We start from the raw sequence: 22,276 nt of genomic DNA, 5'->3' as shown, positions 1-22,276 counted from the left end.
TGCAGATTCCCAAACTCCCCCAGTCACACGTTCTTGGGCCAGGACCCAGGGATTTGCATTTGGACAAACACCTCAAGTGCTTCTCATTAAAGCTGGGAACCGGCTGCCCTAGATCTTTCCACGTGGACGGAGAGGAGGAGTGAATCCGGGAGAAAGGAACAAATAAACATCAAAGCCACGTATGACCTGGGTCCTTTCACCCTCTGGCCCGTCCCCCTCTCCTGGGTCACATGGCAAGGCCCAGAGGGTTCTGGCACGTCCCTGAGAGTGTAAGCAGGCCTCGGGGCCTCTGCCCTGGCTGTCCTCGCTGCCTGAGAATATTATTCCCCCAGGTTGCCCCATGGCTACCTCCCCTTCCTTTGCTCAAATGCCACTTTCCCTGCGAGGCCCACCCTGGCCACTTAATTTAAAACCAAAGCCTGAGGACTATTCCTCCTGCCCACACACACAGGCTGACCCCGTCACTCTGCTTGGGCGGGGATCTTGGCTCTGTTCCCTGATGCTCTCAGCGGGAATACTGTGCCAGGAAGGACTCCGCTTCCTGGCCCTCTGTATCCAGCTGCTCCTTCGGGATTCAGGCTCCAGAGCATCCGCTGTGCCCTGTGGCCAGCCCAGGAGAGACGGTCTAGGAGTCCAGCCCGTCCCTGCGGCCCACCCAGCACCCACCCCGAAGCGCTCTCCCCGGTGCCCGGCTGCTGTTCTCCAGGAAGTGCACGCGCATTCATTCGGCCCCAGCTGGGGGGTGGCAGGGCCTCACCCGGGATGAGCTCCAGCAGCTGCGGTAGGTGGGTGCCGTCGGCCAGCTCTGTGTGCAGGTCCTGGATCTTGAGGCCCACCTGGGAGGGAATGGGGGAGGGCACAGGGTCAGCCCAGCCTCACCTGTCTGCCTCCCAGGACCTGGGAGGTGCAGCCCAGAGCAGCTGCCTCGAGGAGGGAGCATTGGCCTCAGTTGTGCTGTGGGGTCCAGAGAAGTCTCAGCCAGATGACCTCCTCGCCAGCCCCCAGGGTCCACTGGCGGGAGAGGCGGGAGGGCGGTGGGTGGCAGAGGTGGGCTGCGGGCACCAGGCTCTCACCCGGCCGGCCGTGCTGGGAGATGTTGATCCAGTTGGTGAATGTCTCCTGCATCTGCTTGTGCTGAGCCTGCAGCTGGCGAATGTGGCCCATGTCGTACGCGGAGTCCCTGGTGGACCTGGGCTGGGAGAGCCAGCTCAGGGCCCTGGGCAGCCCTCCTGCCTCAGGTGTCCTGGAGCCCCAGGGAGCTGCTGGGGAGTGGGGGGCTGATGAGCCATCAGGCCTGGAGCCCTTTGGGTTGAGGGGCCAGTGGGCAGACACTTCCCTGCTGGAGATGTTGGGGGGCTGGGGGCGGCGTGTGGATATGATGGCTCCTCCGTGGGATGGGGTGCCTCTGCCAGGGCTGAGGAGACCCTCCCTGTCAGGCCGCCCACTGGGTGGGGGCTGCAGCGTGGAGTCTAGCCAGGGGAGGTTGGGGTGCTTCTGGCTGGGGCCCTGCACTTGAATGGCCCAGGGCCCCCTTTTGCCCAATGCTCTTTCCAGATTATTCTTAGAGCTCTGATGCCAGAGGTCTCCCCTGGGCCGCGGCGATTGGCTGCTGCTCCTTGGGATAAGCGGGTGGTGGAAGGGAAACAGGAACCCGCTCACCTTGGCGATGGCTGGGCCTGGGAGGAGACCGGCTGGACGGATGGGGATGGAAGACGGAGGGAACTGTGGGGCAGGAGCGGAGGCTGGGCCAGCAGGACAGTGGGAACTCACAGCCGGCATTATCCTCCCACCTGCCGCGGGGCGTGGCCCAGGCTGGAGGGGGCGGCTCATGAATGCTCCAGGGCCTGGAGTCCAGGCCATTGGTCCAGATCCCCTTCATCATGTCCCCAATGTCAGGTGGGGGCCCTGGCTCCCAAGACACAGAGGCCCACGGGCTGTCCTTCAGTCGCTGGGGTTGGGTGCCCCATGGAGGAGCTGCAGTCGGGGGAAAGGAACTAGGGCAGAACCTCTGTCAGCAGCGTTTGCACCCACTTCCCAGTCAGGGACTGCCTTTCTGACCCACAGGGCCTCTCTGGGAGCACCCACAGGGCCTCTCTGGGAGCACCCACAGGGCCTCTCTGGGAGCACGCACAGGGCCTCTCTGGGAGCACCCACAGGTCTCTCTGGGAGCACCCACAGGGCCTCTCTGGGAGCACCCACAGGGCCTCTCTGGGAGCACCCACAGGGCCTCTCTGGGAGCACCCACAGGGCCTCTCTGGGAGCACCCACAGGGCCTCTCTGGGAGCACCCACAGGGCCTCTCTGGGAGCACCCACAGGGCCTCTCTGGGAGCACCCACAGGGTCTCTCTGGGAGCACTCACAGCGCAGGGGTGGGAGGGAACACGCTGGGCCGGAGCCCCCTCCCTGCCCTCCTAGGGAATTGTCCGACGCTGGGCTCGGCTTTCCAGCCCAGACAGAAAGGCACCCAAGGGAGACAGAAAGTGCTCCCTCACCCCGGGGCTGCGTTCTGAAAGGGACTCCCCCTGGGAAGGGTAACCTGGACCTGGAAAGGCCATGGAGACCACAGTGGCTCCTTCAAAGCCACTGTTCCCTAGTTTGGGCTCCAAGACGGCGCCCCAGCGCCTATGGGCCCAGGAATTGGCTGGGCGGGGCTCTGAGGACCGCGTGCTCGAGGGAGCGTGAGCTCTAGTTCAGGCGGCTCACAGAACAGTCTTTCCAAAAATAGGGACTTTTAAAACACCGTGGGATGCGGGACAAATGGTTAAAAATCGGGACTGTCCCGCCGAAAGCGGGACGATCTGGTCACCTTACTCTTGGGGCAGGGCAACTCCCCTACATCTGAGAGGAACTCCCTCCCCGTGGTCCTCTCCCTGTGAGGTCCTCGCTCGAGCCCAGATCCACTCAGTCACCAGCGGCTGCGGCTGCGTGCCCCCCAGTGCTCCACGGCCCACCCTCCCGTCCCGTCTGCTCTCCCTGCCCCTGCAGGTGCTCATCACAGTCCCCGGCCTGCCACCCCGCCTGCACGGCGCCTGCTCACAGCCCCCCGACTTACCTCCCGGAGCACAGCTCTGCTCACACCCAGGAAGGCTCCCCATTGCCTGGACAGAAACAGCTTCCTGCCCACATCTGGGCTTCGGCTTAGAATTCCCTTCTACTCCCCATCCTCCTATCCTATCTGCCCCAGTTAAAACCCTGCTCCTTCTAGGAAGTCCCCTGCCCCCCACAGCTTGTTTCCCCTCCTAGGAAGACCCTGGCCCAGGGCACCCGTGTGATGTGACCCCGGGGAGCTGCGCGACGCTTTGTACACTGATCCCAGCAGAGGTTGCTGCAGCTGAGGCTGTCGCGTGGGCTGGGGGACGACTTTTCTGCCCGCTGAGCGCAACTGCAGGAAAGGCCCGCACCTGAGGCCCGGCCCCTCTTTGGCAGCGACTGACCGAGCCCCGCTGAAATGAGAGTCCCTATGGGTGTTGGATTACCTACCTTGCAAGTAAGTGGAATCTCAAGTCCAATGGGTTTAAACAATATAAAGGGAATGTATTGGCCCGCAGACCTGAACCGTGAGGGAGGAGGACTTTAGGTGAGGTTTGATCCAGCAGCTCAAATGATGCCACCACAGGCCTGGACTCTCTCTGCCTACCCTCACTCCATGCACCATTTCAAGGCCATTTATATTGTTGCATTAATAGGCTTGCTTTTTCACATGGCATGATTCAGAGAAGAGAGCATTTCTCCTAAGAATTGAAACAGAAGTCTGAGGGGTCTGGCTCTCATAGGCTTCACTGAAACACATCCAGTCCTGAACCGATTTCTGTGACCAGGGGGATGAAATACTTTGGCTCAGGACCCACCCTGGAAAGAGGGGGTGGGGACTTATCTCACCCAAACCTTATGGCTCAGCCTGAGCGAGGGGGGGTGGGGGACTACGGGAGGCGGGGGAGGCGGGGGGAGGGCAGGGGGAAGTGGGAAGTGCTCTGCAAAGGAAGTTCTAAGTCTGGGTCACCAAAAGGTAGGTGGGTGCCAGTGGGGAAACCCAGAAGTCTGCCCTGGGTGTGCACACCTGTGAGGTGTGGCAAGAGGCAGGACCAGCCAGCCAGGCTCCACCCCGGTCCCACGGCACCTCCCTGTGTGCGGGGAGAGGACCTCGTGGCAGGACTGCTCCTTCGAGGGAGCTCAGTGATGCCCATCCGGCCTCACAAGGGCCCGCCTCCCGGGTCCCCTCTGGTCTTGGCTTCCAGTCTCAGCTGGAGCGTTGGCTCCCTCGGGCCGGCTCCCAGGCCTGGCCCCGCCCCGTGGCTGAGCTGCTTTCCCTCTGAAGAAGCCCCACTGGGGGAGCCGCCCCTAGAGGAAGTCAGGGGTCACAGGGATGGCGTGCAGAAGGGGTACCCGCCCCCTCACCCCGCCTGGTTTCAGATCAGATGACAGGGATCCCCACTTGACCGCAGACCTGCTGAGGCGGCGCGCAGCCCCTGCACAACCAGAGCCAGCGGAGGGAAGGCGGTGGTGTTTCAGAAGTTTATTGATCAGTAGGCTGTCCTTTTGTTTGACTTCTGAACAAGGTTACAAAACAAACAGAAGCGTTGTGTAGTAACTGCATTGGCTAACGGACACGTAACCTGACACACGCTTAAATCAGGCCCATGTTTCCCTGAATAAACTCCGCGCTTATCTGTCCCAAGAATGTTACTCTGTTAAATGCTCTCCTCATCCTCAAGGCAATTTGTCTGGTGTTGGGTCCCGCAAGACGCTGGGTGGTGGACTCCCCGCCCGGGGTAGGGGGGTGGGGGGATGGGGGTGGAGAGGAGCTCCTGAGGAGACTGCAGACACTGGGAAGGACTGTGGTCAGGGGGGCAGGGGACCAGGGCCTCTCCTGCGAGCTGGTAAGGAGGGCAGGGGCTGGGGAGAGAGCAGGAGGCATTTGCTTCTCCCGCCCTCTGACCCACCTGGACACTCAGTCCTTGGATAATAGAATAACAGAATAAGAATTCAGCTCTTCAAGGCCCTCCATCTTGTGGGAGCAACCAAAGCCCCAAGTCAAAGACACGATTGCTGCATAATGACTAGTGTTCCAAACAGAACCCAGCCTAGCCCTGGGGAAGCAAAAGCCAACTAAATGAACGGCCCGCCCCATGGAGGAGGGACCCCGCGTGGGCCATCCAAGTGCTCGGGGAGAAAGGATGGGTGCTGGGCTGGAGAGGAGGCTGAGGCAGGTGGCCACCTGCACTGCGACAGAGCTGGGGAGCTGGGCAGGTCCCAGTGCGGGTCCTTTACAGATGGTGAGGAGGGCCAAGTAGCAGGCTTACAACTGGTTAGTCAACTTAGGGAGTAGGTTGAAGTTTTCATTTCCCCCCAAACGCCAGACGGCAGAGGTTTGTGTATGTGGTATCACGTGCTGCGTACGAACCAGATTTTCTTTTGTGGAACCACGGAGAGCACGGAGATAGTTCTTAGAGCTGGAGTTTACCTACTTCCACCCTCCCAACCGTCTGTACACACTCTGGGGAGGGGGCACCTGGAAAATTGGGGTGGCGTGGGAAGGTAAGAAGGTCGGTCAAGGTGAACAGGCCCTCCTGTCCCCCGGCCCTGCTGTGTGGGGGTGGGGGTGGGGATAATGGATGTTTCAGGCACAGATTAAAGGAACTTTGTGCCAGTCGTGGGAAGATACGGTCTCTCACTTGGGTGCCATCCCTAATGTTTTCCAGTGCTTTTCTCTCCAGTCGATTCCAATGACTTCATGTGGGAAGAGAAGATATTAAGAAAAATGGTCACATGATTGCCCCGCCCCCTTTCTTTTTCCTCAGCAGGGAAAGGATTCAGCTGTCCGATGCTCTCCCCCTGAGGGCATGGGGTAGGGGTCACAATACCACCCGTTTCCGTCCACACAGAAACCAGAAACCTGTCCATTGGCTCCCTAAAACAGTTTTCTTACATGTCTCTACATACACAACCCTTGGCCACATCTACATATGTACACATTCACAAGTGTCAAAAATACATATTTATGTGACATAGATGTGTATATATTTATCTTTATATATGACAATTCAGTAGTTAAAGAAGCAAGATAATTCTGAAAGGAGGATCGGCTGAACCTATGGACGATTGAACTCTCTCTTCTCAGTCCTGCCCTTCGGTGGACGCCACTGTGCTACACACGTGCAGTCCCCAGGCATTGACAGAGCTCTGCTCATAATACAGCAGGGATCATAGCCGTCCCTGTTCTGTGTCTAATTAATTTAAAAGTGCTCAGTAAGAATAAAAACCACGCTATGCATTTATTTCTCTGAAAACAAAATTATTTAGACAGCAAGCTAGGGAGTGTGAGGGCTGGCATCTGGATGCATGCTTCTCTAAAGTGAAACATTTCTCTTAAGCTGCAGGTCTGGCCCTGACGTCACAGGTAACATCAGAAAAACAACGTGGCTCTTGGAAGGCTCAGGTGGGGCTGTTCTGATTTCACGCATTTCTGCTGCTGGGAGGGCCCCATGCCACGTGGCCACGCCATCATTACTTCGCGTCTCTCTCTTTTACTGCCTAAGTCATGGTGAAAGGCACCTGTGCCCAAGCCAGCGCCCACATCACAGGGAGGGTGGCAGCGGGCGTTAACAGCTCCACCTGACACAGGGCCTGAGTGCACGGTCCAGAGGGGCTGACGTGGGGGACCTGGGAGAGACCCTCAGGGAGCCGCTATGTACGGGCCTGCCCAAGTCCTGCCTCGTGGTGGGCATTCATGATACGAGCCACACGGCTTTTTGAAGAAAAGGCTTTATATGAAAGGTTCCATCCTGTTTCTGTATAAAGGCTTTTATCTTATAAGAAGAAAAAAAAAAACTAGACATAATAAAAAGGCCTTTTTAAAAAAAACATAAAAATAGTGTCTAAGGCTAGTAGACCGATCTCTTCTCCCTGACAGCGGGCAGGCTGGCTTCTCATTCCGTGTGCGCAGGCCCAGGACACCGTGCTCACTGAGACACGATTTGTGAATTTAAATCCTGCCGGTGACCCAGGAGCCCTGGGGGCGGGTGACAAGGCTAAGTGACACCTCTTTTCCTCACTGCCGGTTACGATAAACAGACTTTGCTACAAACTATTGGACAGACCAGTAAGAAAAGCTAATCTTTAGGCTCCAACATGATTTGAAATGAATTCTAGAAATCTTGCTGGGGCCAATAAAACGAATTATTAATTAATTTCTAATTCCAAGTTCCTAACCAAATACAACTTGGCAGGGAAGGCCTGGGGGTGGGTGCTGGGAGGACAGTGAGCGTGGCGCTGGGACAGACGCCGTCGCTGCCTGTTGTGCTCGGGCCTGTGGAAGGCACAGCACAGACAGGCCCTACACCCTCCTGTCACACGGCGGGCAGCGGCCGCCTTCTCTTTGGTAGACGGTTTAGAGAGAACAGAAACCCTCTCTGCCCTCCCCCCCTCCCCTGACTCTAAATATAGCAGGAAACAAATAAATAAGATCTTTGCTCCCTCAGGGCAAACAGGTTTATGATGATGAGTGGTCCAGGGAAGCCCCAGCTCGCACCCCAAGCTCCCGGGGCTCCAGCAAGCCCACCCCCACACTTACGTCTCTCCCGGATTCTGAGTACTCTTTGGTCAATTTCTGTTTCCTTTCCACCGTTACAATCTCCTTACCCACCTCCCCCCGGTATTTTAATAAAAATGCAGGGAATTTTAGAGGTGAAAGGACCGGCGTCGAGTGTCCAGTGTCTGCCCTCCCCATTTTACAGATGGGGAAACTGAGGCACAGAGAGAGCAGTGCCTTTCCCGGGGTCACTCAGCGAGTCAGTGGCAGCAAGGACCTCAGGCCCCCGTCCCCGGAGCCCCACCCCGCACTGCCTGCCCTGTGGGTGGCCCACCCCTCAGTCAGCCTTCTGAAAGGACTTCCTGTGAGAGGGGGGCACCAGGTGGGGAGGCAGGCTGCTGGGCAGCTCGTAGCCGTCCAGCTTGATCTTGATGAGGTGCTTGGCCAGCGCGAACTCCTCCTCGTCCAGCATGCCGTCGCAGTCACAGTCGGCCAGCTTCCAGATCTTGCCCAGGACGCTGTTGGGCAGCTTGGAGGTCACCATCTCCTTCTTGGCGTTGACGCCGGAGATCTTGCCATTGATGGGCGACAGGGCGTAGAAGAGCTCGTCGTAGACGGGCTTGTCTTTGGCCACCACCCACTCCTCCTCGTCGGCGCCCTCCTTGGCGCCCTCCCCGTAGCCCTGGTTGAAGGGGCCCTCGGAGGTGCCGTCGAAGGCGCCGCCCTGCACGAGCTGCATGGGCGCGTTCAGCTCCTCCTGGCTGATGAGGCTCATCAGGGACGAGATCTTGCTGGTCAGCATGTTGTCCACGGCCTCGATCAGCTTGGGCTTCAGCGAGTGGAATTTGGTGAAATCGTAGTTCTCCAGCTGTTCCTGCAAAAGGAGAAACCACAGGCTTGGTGACATGCCCTCTCCTCCGGAAGCAAAGAGGGAGGGGGAGCTGAGGGAGGGGATTCTCCCTTAAAGCACACACTCTGTACCGGGGCCTGTTCCAGGGCTCTCTCTTTGGTGGGGTCCCCACATCCAAACTCACCAGACACAGGAGTGGCTTTTAGAACAAGAAGTAAGATGCACGGGATGCAACGCTTTGCTACAGCAGCTAACCCTGCTGGCTGCCGGCGGTATGGCTGACAGCGATCCCTCAGGGCCGACAGCCTTCCCGCACCCTGGCTTTTGAGCCCTCAGACTCAGCATTTCCTCTCTTACCACAGACCTCGGCTGATCTTCACAACAATGCTGGGAGCAAGCAAGGACAGTACCAATAGCCGTGAGCCACAGAGAGCACACGGGCGTCCTGGCGGCGTCGGGACAAGAGCCTGTGCCCCTGCCCGGCCTAGTGCTCCCTGTGCTGTGACAGGACGCTGTGGAGAGGGGCTCATTTAGTAAAACAACTAAGGACGCTATTTTTGGATCAGCTTTTAAAAATGTAGTTTAGGGTACAAATAAGTGCAAGTTGAAACTGCTAAGAGGGAACAGGGTAGGGATGGGAAGGGCGAGTATAAATCCAGCCAATATGCTGGTCAGGTCAGGCGGGTGTCAGCTCTCCCAGGAGGACTGGCCGTCAGCAGTCCGAGTGGCAGGAGCACAGGCTCCAGGGACACCAGGGTGATTGCCTGGCAGGACAGGAGCCAACCATGGTGCCCGACGGCTGGGCAGAAGTACTCCTCCTCCTGGGTCTCTTTGGTTACTCATCCATGCATCCAGGCATCCATACATCCATGTATCCATACATCCATGTATCCATACATCCATGCATCCAGGCATCCATGCACCCATGCATCCATACACCCATGTATCCATACATCCATGTATCCATACATCCATGTATCCATACATCCATGTATCCAGGCATCCATACACCCATGTATCCATACATCCATGCATCCAGGCATCCATACACCCATGTATCCATACACCCATGTATCCATACATCCATGCATCCATGCATCCATACATCCATGTATCCATACATCCATGTATCCATACATCCATGCATCCATGTATCCAGGCATCCATACACCCATGTATCCATACATCCATGCATCCATACACCCATGTATCCATACATCCATGCATCCATACATCCATGCACCCATGCATCCATGCATCCATGCATCCATGTATCCATACATCCATGTATCCATACATCCATGTATCCATACATCCATACATCCATGTATCCAGGCATCCATACACCCATGTATCCATACATCCATGTATCCATACACCCATGTATCCATACATCCATGCATCCAGGCATCCATGCACCCATGCATCCATACATCCATGCACCCATGCATCCATACATCCATACATCCATACATCCATACATCCATACATCCATGCATCCATGCATCCATCTGTCCATCCATCCTTCCATCCATCCATCCATCCATCCATCCATCCATCCAACATTTATTGGCCATTTGTTATGTGCCAGGCCCTGTTTTAGGGCCTGGGGATATAAACAGGAAAAGCCACAGTCTATACCTTCAGGGGGCCTGTGCTGTAATACAGGAAGGACATTGAAGTATCTTTGTTTCTGTCTAATTGCAAAGAGGGTTGACCTAGCTTATAGTGAAAATGTTATCACAAAATAGAAGTCATGAAAAAGGGAAAAGCCAAGTAATTAAAAGGGAGAGGTTGGGAATGAACACATCAGACAATTAAGGAGAGAAAAGCGACGGCCCCTCAGCTGCCCCCCGCTGAGTCGGGGTGGGGGGTCACATCCCCTCATTGTCCAAGGGGAGAAGCCACTGTTCATTACAAGCTTCTCTCGTCCTGAACGGTGAGGTTACCCAGGGGCTTTCATGCGGGGCCTCAAAGATCGAGTGAAAAATGTCTTCAACAGCAGTTCTGTCAAGTCAATTCCAGGGATGGCAGTTTTATATGGCCTCCCTGTGAAGCAGTTCTGTTGGGACAAGGCTAGAGGGCCAGTGCGCCATGTTTGGGAGATGAGGCAGGGAGACTCGAGGAAAGGAGGTGTCACATACCTTCACACCTGACTATTCGTGGCACAAGTAATACGATAGTCCAGTGGTCGGCAAACTGCAGTTCGCGAGCCACATGCGGCTCGAGAGCCGCGGTTTGCCGCTCTGTTGACTAATGAGTTTGCTGACCACTGGGATAGGGGCTTAATCATAAGGAACAACAACAGCCTGTAATTATTGGAATCGAGAGTCTAGGTCAGTGGTCGGCAAACTCATTAGTCAGCAGAGCGGCAAACCGCGGCTCGCAAGCCATAGTTTGCCGACCACTGCGATAGGCCATTAGAAAAAACAAGACTTTGTGCTATCACAAATATCACACATTTATTGTAAGTATTATGGGGGGCGGGGGTGGTAAACAAAAATTAAAAAATGTAAATCACTTATGATCCCATCACCCAGCAATAACATGCTAATATTTTGGGACATGCATTTCCACCATTTTTATGAACACACACACACACACACACACACACATTCTTTAACTGAAATAAGACCACACTGTTTAATAACCTGTATTTTAAAGAAATAATAACCTGTATTTTAAAGTATTATATTGTTCCATGATATTAATTTTTATGCAAACTTCTTTTTCTGTGTAATTTTCCCAAACTATTTTTTGCAAAGACTGCGTCCACTGAAATCCGTTTCTTAGTCTGTGTTCAGCTAGTGTTTTGACAGACATTTCCTTACATGTCAGAAGCTAAAACAAAAAAACAAAAGCAAAACTCCAAGACCAACCAACACACCCACCAACAAAAGAATCCACCTCCCACCTTGGCAGGACTGCTTTGTCCCGGGCAGTGCTCCCACACTTAGCCAGGCTGGCTGAACCCCGGAATCAGCCCGACGTATAACCTTAATCTTAATAGCCACAGAATACTGAGTTTACAGCTGAGCCACTGTCATTCACCTTGTCCCACGTAGTTGGATGTTTAGGCCGTTTCCAATGGAGAAGCAAAACTGCGGTCTCCAGGGCAGCGGTTGCCAACCGGTGGTCCGCAAGGTCCGAAAGGTTGGCGACCGCTGCTCTAGGGAACACCGGCAGGGCGGACGTTCTAAGTGGTTCATTTTGAAGCGGAGCCCGTAGCTTTAGCTGGTGGAGGGGACAGAGCGGAAAGCTAAAGAGTCTGACATTGTCTCTAGAGAGGCACCTCCAACACTCTTAGCAGCCACTTCTGCAGCGGTAGGTCTCGTTGGGCTGGGCTGACATTATCCTCCCTGACAGACTGTGGGCACGCGCATGGCACCCCAACATCAGCACCAAACGATGCTGCCAACATCTCAGTCAGCCAAAGGCACTGAGACAAGAACGCTCAGGAGGAGGGAAGCAGGCAGCCCACACAAAAATCCAAGGCTGCAGCCGCAAACAAGCCCGGATCCCCCGGTGCACAGACACCTACCCCATTGCCTCACGAATGAGCCTGAGCCCTGAGCACACACAGAGCCCTGTGTCTGGCCAAGCAGACAAAGGAGGGTGGTGTCCGCCCAAACTTTCCACCTTCCTGCAGGGGGCGTGCCTCCAGACTGCAAACCTCTGGAAAGCTGGCAAGGGGAAACGGCCACATACTTGTGGGGGTGCGCAGGAAGCAGCAGCGGGCACACAGGAACAAACCCCACAGTGCCCGCCCCCAGGCCTGACCAGGGAGTGTGGGGCACAGATTAAACCACTGCCCTCTCTGCCCTAGGGTGGCTCCAGAACAGAAGTCTTTTTAATGGGATGAATGCACCCCGGGGAATTTAAAGATCAACTCATCAACAATCGCACCTGTCAAAGCCACCAAGCCCAGGATGGCCCCTCCCAGACACAATGGTCAGTGCCCAGCCCAGTCTCCATACGCTGTCCCGCTGTCCCCGGCCCACTCACTGCCAACATTCACCAGAAGCGGTTTTCGAATCCAGAGATCTGAGCAGATGTGATGGCTCTGCTGCCCTCTGCTGTTGAAATGCTGCCAACTCCTTGGCTGTGGGGGCCAAATTCTGCTCGGAGGACCCCTGAGGCAGCAGTGAAGGCGGTCTCACCAGTGTTCTCCCTGTTTGCCAGTACGGACACATCGGTGTGGTGAATCAGATTCCCTCCCAGAAGGGAAGGGTGGACACAGGCAGCTCGCCAGCAGGTCACAGGTATCTCCCAGCAGCAGGCAAAAGCCTTCAAAATGCACTTGACTCCTTATGGCTAAGAGTCAACCGGACCAGCTTGGTTTACGAGAGCACAGGGAAAACAGAGACTCAGAGCTGGCATCGGTGAGCTCTCTCAGTGACCCTGAGATGTGCAAAGATCTTAATAAACTAATTGTCAAGCTTAAGCCCTGTCCTGGATGAGGTTAAGGTGAGGTCGAATGCCTGAGTTGTAGAGGATGTGACACTCAAGAGACTCAGGGATGACAGAGGCCCTGACCCACATTGTGAACCCTGCCCCCCGCCCCACGCTTCCTGGGTGACAGAAAACTAGCCTGAAGCACACACTTCACAGGCTCCAGGCCCGCCTTGTTTCCTGGGGAGTCCCTGAAGGGACTGGGGTGGTGTGATCAGGGCCCGGCTAGCTTCCCGAGGAGGAGGCCTCTTGCAGCTTCCAGGGGGTTCCTCTGGGAACTGCTGGTCTATAAGGCCTGTGAGAATCAGTCAGGGCTGGGCCAGGGTCTGAGAAAGTCACCACCCTAGAGCCTATGATTTACATGTGAACGGAAAAGAGAGGCTACAGCAAACCTGACAAGCACAGTGACCCAGGGGAACCACACAGGATGTCTACTCAGATTCCCAACTGGGCATGTCATGGTGCATAGTCACATTCTGGGCCTATAGATTCCTTAATGAAAGGTTAGTTTGTGCTGAAACCGGTTTGGCTCAGTGGATAGAGCGTCGGTCTGCGGACTGGAAGGTCCCAGGTTCGATTCCGGTCAAGGGCATGTACATTGGTTGTGGGCACATCCCCCGGTGGGGGATGTGCAGAGGCAGCTGGTCGATGTCTCTCTCTCATCGATGTTTCTAGCTCTCTATCCCTCTCCCTTCCTCTCTGTGAAAAATCAATAAAATATATTAAAAAAAAAAAGAAAGGTTAGTTTGTGCCTTAAGTGAGCCCTGTCCATTGTTTTGTGCATCTGGGATAACATGCCCTTAGAATGTCAATAACTGTCTTTTCCAGACCCCTTGGAGGAGGCATAACCACCTGCACCAGGAAACGCCTTATTGTTATCTTGTTGCCTCAGACCATCTCTATTTACTGTAAATGTGAAATGGTAAGCATCCTGTATCTACCAATGTAAAAGAAGTATGTATCTATTTTACTTTTTATCCAATCCTAGAGATTTCCCTGCTTTGCCTTCTCCTGCCTCCCTAACCTACCAGCAATGGATTGTATGTAACCTTTCTTACGTTTTCTCCTTTATTTCTAAATGTATAAAAAGAACTGCAAAACTACCATTTTTGAAGCATTTGCTCAATCCTTTGAGATTTTTCTTCTGGCTGGTCTTCAGTTTTTTTTTTTCTGAAATAAACGCTTATAAAATTTTCTATAGGCTTGGACATAAGCATACACTAACTTAATGATGAACTCACTCAACACATACTCATTGAGCACCTGCTACATGCCAGGTGCTGGGGATATGGTGGTGAACAGGACATTGGTCACTGGCCTCATGGAGTTGCAGCCAATGAACACAACATCACTTGTAACAGGAGCACATGTCCCAACAATAAGCTTTGCTGCCAAAAGTTTCACTGCCAACCATGGTCATAGTGGCAAATACCATCATCCATAACGTATACCCCATCGGGGCGAAGATATTTGCCATTTGTTCATTTTTGTTTGTTGATTTATTCTGGGGCCTGGAAAAGTGCCTGGTCATAGCAGGCTTAATATTCCTTGGGTGAATGAATAAGTGAACACAGGTGAATGGGGCACCTGTCAGGTGGGACTCCTCCTTGATCCCAGTCCTAGGGCACTCAGGTGTCCATTGAAGGTGCTAAGGCACCTACCTGTGTGTGGCCTGACCCACAGGGTTCTCAGAGGAAGTTTGGGCCCTTCCTAAATTGTCCACCTAACTGGGCTGTGCCTGCTCCGGAGACCTGAGGTGAAGGGGCATATGGCTTCCTTGTTTTCTTCCCCAGGGACTGCCCTTCTGCCCCAGCTCTGACCCGGCAGGCCCAGGCTAAAGTAGTCATCAACTCTGGCCACAGTTTGCTCCCTATGTTAAGGGAGGTCACTGGGGGATGGGTGGGAGGCCTGGGTAGGGGGCTTGCAGCAGTCCCCGGTGGCTCAGTGGTACCTCAGGTCTTGGGAGCAGCATCTTCTTGTGAGTGGGGCATGTGGTAGCCTCACTAGGCTAATGAGCCACAGAAGCCCCATTGGGCTATAGTGTGCACAGTTTTCAGTGCAGTCAAGAAGGCAATTTCCCTTCAAAAATTTCTGAAGGGTGCCAAGAATCAGTTGTCCTTCAGCTGGTCATGGGGTGCAGCGCATAAACCAAGTGGAACCTGCTCAGGAAGTTGCTCCAAGAGGCCCCTAAAATTAGCCATCTTGTGACCAGAAAAAAAAGCAATTCGTCTTCTGAGTACAGGAATAATTATTTCATTTATGGAAGAACACAGATATTTCTGTATTGATTCTGAAGTCAGCTAAGTCCTATTTGACCAGATCTTGTATTGCAGATACTGTATTCTCCCCTGAGCCCTGCCATCGCAACAGTGCGTGTAGCCTACCCCTCTTCCCATGTGCACTGTATACTGCACTCCCACTCGGTGTTCTTTCTCTGTGCCTTGGGGCGCAGCCAGCAGGAAGGTATCCTCTATCTGGCCTATGCAGTATTCTTTGAAAGTTTGAGCCAAAATTGGAAAGCCAGCGGACTTTATAGAGTTCCAGCTTCCAGTGGGCCATCCAGCCCCGTGTTCCCCCAGGGCAGCGACCACGGGGCAGGACAGGGCCTTCCCGCTGGGGTGGCGTTCGAATCTCCAATCTCCCCCACTGTGGGCCCCACAAGTCCCCATCTCACTTGTAGATTTGATTTCTTCCTTGTAGAGACACACTTCTAGGAACCTACACCTCTATCAAATGTGAAAAAATAAAAGGTAGTCAGAGAGGGTGACGTGGTTTCTTTTTGCCTGGCCTGCCTCGCCGGCTCACGTTGCTGGCTAGCGGCTGCAGCCATCTCAACTTGTATTGCTCTCCTTCCAAAGGACCGTGGCCTTCCGTGTGGACAGGTCCCGGCACTGGACTGGAAGATGGGCAGCCTGGCTCAGTGAGGACCATCTTCTTGTCCAGTGCAGGGACCTGTCTGCCTGGCTTGGAAGGATGTGGTCAGCACTGATATGTTCACCTAACACCACTGTGGGCGGTATGGCACAATGGTTGGGCCAAGGTGGCTGAATGCAGCACCCACTCGGGCTCATCTGGGGCTGCCCACACACAACTCAGGGAGACCTTGAAATCGGGTCAAAGGCTGCCCAACATGGACATTTAACAAAATCCTCAGTGAGCATGCCTCGCTGTGTCCAGAGATGTCCAGCATGTCCACAGAGCCCCATGCCTCTGATGCCTCCTGAGCCTGCAGCAACGACGCTGCCTGAACACGTAATCCCACAGCGCAGGGCAGTGCCGGGCAGGGCTGCTGGAGGGGCAGCCTGGGTGACCTCCAAGGTCACTCCCAGCTCTGATTCCCTTACAGTTCTGGGATTCCAAAAAACAGGTGTCATCTCAATGTCAAAACAACATTGAACAGAGCCTGAGAGGGTGGCTCAGATAATTTTTTCATGTGAACTTAACTTCTTGGACTGTGTCCCTTTTGTTTAAATGTTTCAGGAGGCAGGCAGCTTCTGCCTCAATTCACAGCAGCCTGTTACCATGGGTCACCGCAAGGAAGATGGATTCATTGCACTCTCCTCCATCCTAAACCATGAACCATGTGTACCCTGTGGCCAGCCGGACGAGACGGCAGTGCCTCTGTCCCCCGCCCATGACGCTGTAACGGGCGCTCAGTACCTGCATTGCCTTGACCTCCGGGAAGTCCCCCGCAGAAATCTGGTATTCTCGCTGCAGCTGAATGTAGATTTCTGGCAACCTGTCGATCAGCTCTCTTTTCTTGTTTTCCTTTCCAAAAACACTGGGCATCTCCTTTTTCAGGTGGCTGATGATGTAGGCGTGTACCTGAAGGGGTAAATGTCAGTGAGCATGTGCCATTCAGAAGTGCACCAGGACAAACAAGATGGCGTCTTATGTGCATCACAACACACAGCAGGCACCCACGCAGAGCCATGGTCCTCGGGACCAGAGGAGGGCAGAGACGGGGAGATTGCAGCCTGGTTCTGGATGTGTAGAATGCGAGGTATATGCGGTATGTAGGGGAGCTGTCTCAGGGTGAGTGGAAGGGAGAGCTGACCTGGACGATGGGTTTCAGAGCTGGACTTGAGGTGGTAGCAGAGCCACGGGAGTGGATGAGACCACTCAGGGAAAGTGGGCAGAGAAAACCCCACTATTAAGGGTCAGGAGAGGAAAGAGGTGAAAAAAAAGATCTTGGGATGTGGAATGTAGCAGATAAGGACTGTGGGAGGACAGATTCAGGGAAGAGGTGACATCTGAGTTGGGCCTTGAAAAACAGGTAGGATGTGTGGGCGAGGGGAGGGATGTGGCAGTCTGGGGAAGGGAAGAGCATGGATGGAGGTGTGGAGGCAACATGCTGGGCCATACTTGGGGCAGTGCCAAGTATGAAGATGCAACACAGGCTTAGAGGTGGGGAAGGTGGGCTGCGTTTAGACTCTGCCTGGGGAGCTAGGAGCTGATGGAGGATTTAGAAAGACTGCTGTCCTAGTACTGTGCTAATGATGGCTCTGGGAGAGCAGGGAGACAGGAATAATGCCACGAGCTCCCTGATTTCCAGGGCTGATGATGCCTGGCTGGGTATGGGTGGGGGTGAGGTGGGCTTGCACAGATTTCTCTTGGAATCCTGTCCTAAAAAGCATCCCTGAGGAAGGGCAACTGACATGGGGAAGTTCTATAGCCATAGTTCAGTTGTGCCTCTGAGTGGCTGTTCCATGGGGAGTGAGCGAAATGGGTGGGGCCTGGGTGGGAAAGATCTTAGTTCTGGTGATTAACCAGAAGACCCAAAGAGAGTTTCAGATACTAAGACTTCTGGTCAAGATGGCGGCGTAGGTAAATGCAGCATTCACATCTTCCCACAACTATGTCAAAATTACAACTAAACAAAAGAACATCCATCATTCAGGACTGCCTGAAATCTGGTTGAATGTAAGTCCTACAACTAAAGAATTAAAGAAGAAGCCACATTGAGACTGGTAGAAAGGGTGGAGATGCAGAATGGGCTGATCCAATACCATGAGTGGCCTGTTTTTAATCTGCAGAAATATCTTGGCTGTGGAGGTCTACATGAGGAGCAAGGGGTCCCAGCTCCACACCAAACCCCTCAGCCCAGGGTTCCAGTGCTGGGAAGAGAAGTCCCCATAACTTGAGGCTGTAAAAATCCTGGGGATTGTGGCTGAGTGACATGGAGTCTGTGGGAGTCCCAGGCAGTTCCTCTTAAAGGGCCCGTGCACAGACTTATTTGGACTAATTCACTCTGAGCTCCAGTGCAGCTTGAAAGGATCCAGGGACATATGGGAAGGAACTAAATTGTGTGGCATCAGAGCAAGAACTCGGAGGCAGCTTTTCCCAGACAAAAGTGTTTGGACTTCCCTCAAGCCAGAGAGCTGACTGGCAGGTGCCATATCTGAGTTTCCATATCTGGCTCACACTGTTTGCCTGGCCCTGGTGACTCCTTGAGACCCCACTCCACCCAATTTGCAGCCCCACCCAAGTTGTTGGCAGTAGTCTTTCCATATAAATAACCTGTCCTAGCTCAGGCTTCAGACTATTCTAAAATCTCTGAAATAAGCAGCAGCTGGCCTCAGTGTGCCCCATACCTCTCAATAAAAGGCCCCAGGCCTGTAACTAGCAGAAGCCTGCCTTGGTTCACAACTTGGCCTCTCCTGGACACTTCTAAGCCCAATACAAGTAGCAACCATCTGCAGGTCCCTCTATAGCTTGTGGCCCCAGGCAAGGTACAGGCAATGGCTGACTTTGCACTTTCCGTGAGGCCCCAGAGCCAGTGCATCCTGTGGTCAGCTTCAGACAATGCCAGATTAAAACCCTACCACATCCACGAGTGACACATTCAAGGGGAAGACTCTGAGAGCACCAAAGCCCCACTGAAGCAAGTCCTGCTCCATGGGGGTGTCTCCTGCACAGCAGCTCTTCTGCTATAGTTGCAGCTGGTCTGCACAGCCGATTGGCCTGGGGGTCAATCTCTCCCAGTGATGCCAACAGCAAGCAAGGCTCAACTACAACAGGACAGGGCACACAGCCCACAGAGGGCTGCACTTAGAATGCCCAGCTCCAGTTACTGGGGAGACTGAGCCACAGGGACCTACAGGACATCTACTACACAAGGCCACTCTACCAATCCCAGGAGACATAGCAGCTCTACCCAATACACAGAAACAAACATAGGGAAGCAGCCAAAATGGGGAGACAGAGGAACATGTTGCAAATGAAAGAACAGAAGAAATCTCCAGAAAAAAAATTAAATAAAATGGAAGCAAGCAAACTACCAGATACAGAGTTAAAAACAATGGCTATAAGGATGCTCAAGGAACTTAATGAGATCTTCAAGGTACTTAGTGACAACTTCAAGGAACTTATAGAGAACATCAACGGCATGAAAAAGGACCAGTCAGAAATGAAGGATACATTAACTGAAATGAAGAATAATTTACAGGGAAGCAACAATAGAGTAGAGGATGCGAAGAATCAAATCAGTGATTTGGAATATGAGGAAGCAAAAAACACCCAATCAGCACAGCAAAAAGAAAAAAGAATCCAAGAATATGAAGATAGTGTAAGGAGCCTCTGGGACAATTTCGAGCGTACCAACATTCACATTATAGGGGTACCAGAAGGAGAAGAGGGAGCAAGAAATTGAAAACCTATTTGAAAAAGTAATGACAGAAAACTTCCCTTACCTGGTGAAAGAAATAGACATACAAGTCCAGGAAGTGCAGAGTCCCAAACAAGAGGAACCCAAAAGGCCCACACCAAGATACAACATAATTAAAATGCCAAAGATTAAAAACAAAGAGAGAATCTTAAAAGCATCAAGAGAAAAGCAGTTAATTACCTACAAGTTGCCCATTCAACTGTCAGCTGATTTCTCAACAGAAACTTTGCAGGCCAGAAGGGAGTGGCAAGAAATATTCAAAGTGATGAAAAGCAAGGACCTACAACCAAGATTACTCTATCCAGCAAATCTATCATTTAGAATTGAAGGTCAGATAAAGAGCTTCACAGACAAGAAAAAGCTAAAGGAATTCATCACCACCAAACCAGTATTACATGAAATGTTAAAGTGTCTTCTTTAAAAAAAGAAAAAAAAAAAAATATGAACAACAAAATGGCAATAAATACATATCTATCACTAATTGAATCTAAAAATCAAAATAAATGAACAAAGAATCTAATGAACAAAATCACCTGATCAATAAAATAGAACCAGAGGCATAGAAACATGGAACAGACTGGAGAATTTCAGAGGGAAGGGATGGGGGGGGGAGGGCAAAAAGAGATTAATCAAAGAACTTATATGCATATATGCATAACCCACGGACACAGACAATAGGGTGGTGAAGGTCTGGGGTGGGGCCTATCTGGGTGGAGGGGAGTAATGGGGGGAGGCATCTGTAATACCCTCAATAATAAAGAAAAGAAAAAAAAGAGAGAGTTTCACCGGGGCCAGTGCCGGAGAGCACCAGGAAACGAAACTGGAGCTGAGCAAATGGCGGATCTTCACAGAAACGTGTGCCCAGTGAGCTGTGAGATGAGGATTCCCATAATCTTCCTGTGAACAGTGTAGACCCCAAGATCTCCACAGGTCATTTCTGCACAGGACCAGCTGCCTGGGCCCAGGATGGACAGCAGAAGCTCGCTCCGAGAGAGGGACCCCCAATACACGAGGGAGAGCCCAGAAACATGACCACACGGGGGCTGCAGACATGCCTAGTACCTGGGAGGTGAATCCTGCTTGGCCTGTGCCACCACCTTCCTTAATGTTTGCACTTTCCCACTGAGTTCCATCTTCAGGACATTAAGAAATGTTCTTTACAAAAGTTCTTTTTGTGTATCTAGAATTCTACAGAGTAATTTAGAAGTCAAGAAAATAACTAAAATAAGAAAGGATGAAAAACAGAGTGGTGATTACAAAACAAAAAATGACTATGCAGCTATGGAAAATCCTATTAAAGAAAACAGACTTCTTCTGTAATCTTGTGGAAGAATGGAAATTAAATAAAGGGAGTAAGTAGATACGTCCCATGGTTCAGCTGCGGGCCTCTGTGCATGGACACACACTGGGCACAGCCAAAACCACTCAGCTAAGACCCGGACACTAAAATAACTGCACAGTGCAAACGCTGGCATGCTCAAACCAGACAATGCCAACTTCTCCATCCCTATGAAGGCCATTTGTACATAAGCACCCATTGTGCTGTCTGGCTACTGCTACAAGTATAGGTTGGGGGAGATGATTCTAAACTTTCTGTCACTAGTAAACTTGTTTATTTAGTTATTTTTCAAATTAACACAACTTTTAATATTTACACGATTCTTTGAGATAGAGAAATCCAAAGTTTGGGAATCTTTAATTTAGAAAAATGGGCTTTAATTGCATTCCTGAGGATATGATGAATAAGTGGTAAGACCAGTAATTTCCTTTTCTTGGGTAGTGATGCCTGACTCGGTTTGGATGGAGCGGGGGAGGGCCCTGTGTAGCCCTGAAGGACTTGGAGGGCTCCCTAAGACCCCCTCACCATCTACTATTGAGGTACCTCAGAGCTTCCAGGCCCCTGCTCAGGGAAGGCTGACTCCCCAACCAGCCCCTGGCCCTCTAGGGTTGGCACTCTGTTCCTGAGCACTTCCTGGTACCCAGGGGCCTGCTCTACCTGGGCTGAACTGTGGGTGATGTGCACCTACCCCCTAATGCCTGGCACCTGCTCCCTGAGCTCAGCCCTCATGCTGTTCAGTGGCTGATGACTGAGGCTGCTGAATAATGGGCCACCTTCGGACACCAGGCCTCAGGGCTCTGAGATAACTGGGGCAGTTTTTGTGCCAGTCCTCCTCCTCCCACCTGCCTGGAGCTACCTGAGTCATGACCCTCAGGTGGCCGACTCATGCTGCAGGATACTCTCAGCCTCAACCTCCACGTCCAGGAAGTTCCACTGGCCTGTTTTGTGGAAATTTCCTGTTGTGCTGTCTCTGCATGACCACCCCGCTCCTGCCCTTCCTGGGCATCCCGAGACAATAACCAGGGTCAGATGCTATGAATGGGCCCCACCTCTAAGGAGCTTATCAAGTTACGAGGTAAGTTATAATCCTCAGAATCATGGAGTATTAAATCGGAAGGGACCCCCTATATCGAAGTGAACACCTGGTTCCAGGAAATTCATACGACTTTACTCAAGGTCACCCAGCTAGTTAGGGGATGGCGAGTTGACACCACCATTCAACTGCCTCATTCTTATAGAATTGCTTTCTATGAGTATGAATTTAAAAAGTTACTGAAGCTGTTGAAGATCTGGAATTCAAAATGAACTGCGTCCTATAGAACAAGTGTGGGAAACTTTGAGGTTTGGCTTCTGATTATTCCTAACTCATTTGGAAGGTCATTTACTCTTCCCTTCGACACACAAGAAACAGATATGAAACACAACACTATGGACACAATG

General features: G+C 52.6%; 1 protein-coding gene across 1 annotated transcript in view; it reads right to left on the bottom strand.

Moving 5' to 3' along the window:
- Positions 1-5,779: 5,779 nt before the first annotated feature.
- EHD4 (EH domain containing 4) overlaps positions 5,780-22,276 on the bottom strand; it is an 83,244-nt gene continuing 66,747 nt past the window's right edge. The window contains exons 5-6 of the mRNA XM_008143034.3: positions 16,491-16,655; positions 5,780-8,402 (exon numbers count right to left, since the gene is read on the bottom strand). Of these exons, the coding sequence (XP_008141256.2) occupies positions 7,866-8,402; positions 16,491-16,655 (702 nt within the window). The 3' untranslated portion in view covers positions 5,780-7,865. The remainder of the gene's footprint in view (positions 8,403-16,490; positions 16,656-22,276) is intronic.

The sequence above is a fragment of the Eptesicus fuscus genome, chromosome 5, assembly GCF_027574615.1.
Source record: "Eptesicus fuscus isolate TK198812 chromosome 5, DD_ASM_mEF_20220401, whole genome shotgun sequence".
Lineage (NCBI taxonomy): Eukaryota > Metazoa > Chordata > Mammalia > Chiroptera > Vespertilionidae > Eptesicus > Eptesicus fuscus.
Note: the sequence above shows the minus strand (reverse complement) of the source record. Positions and strands in the feature narration are given on the sequence as shown.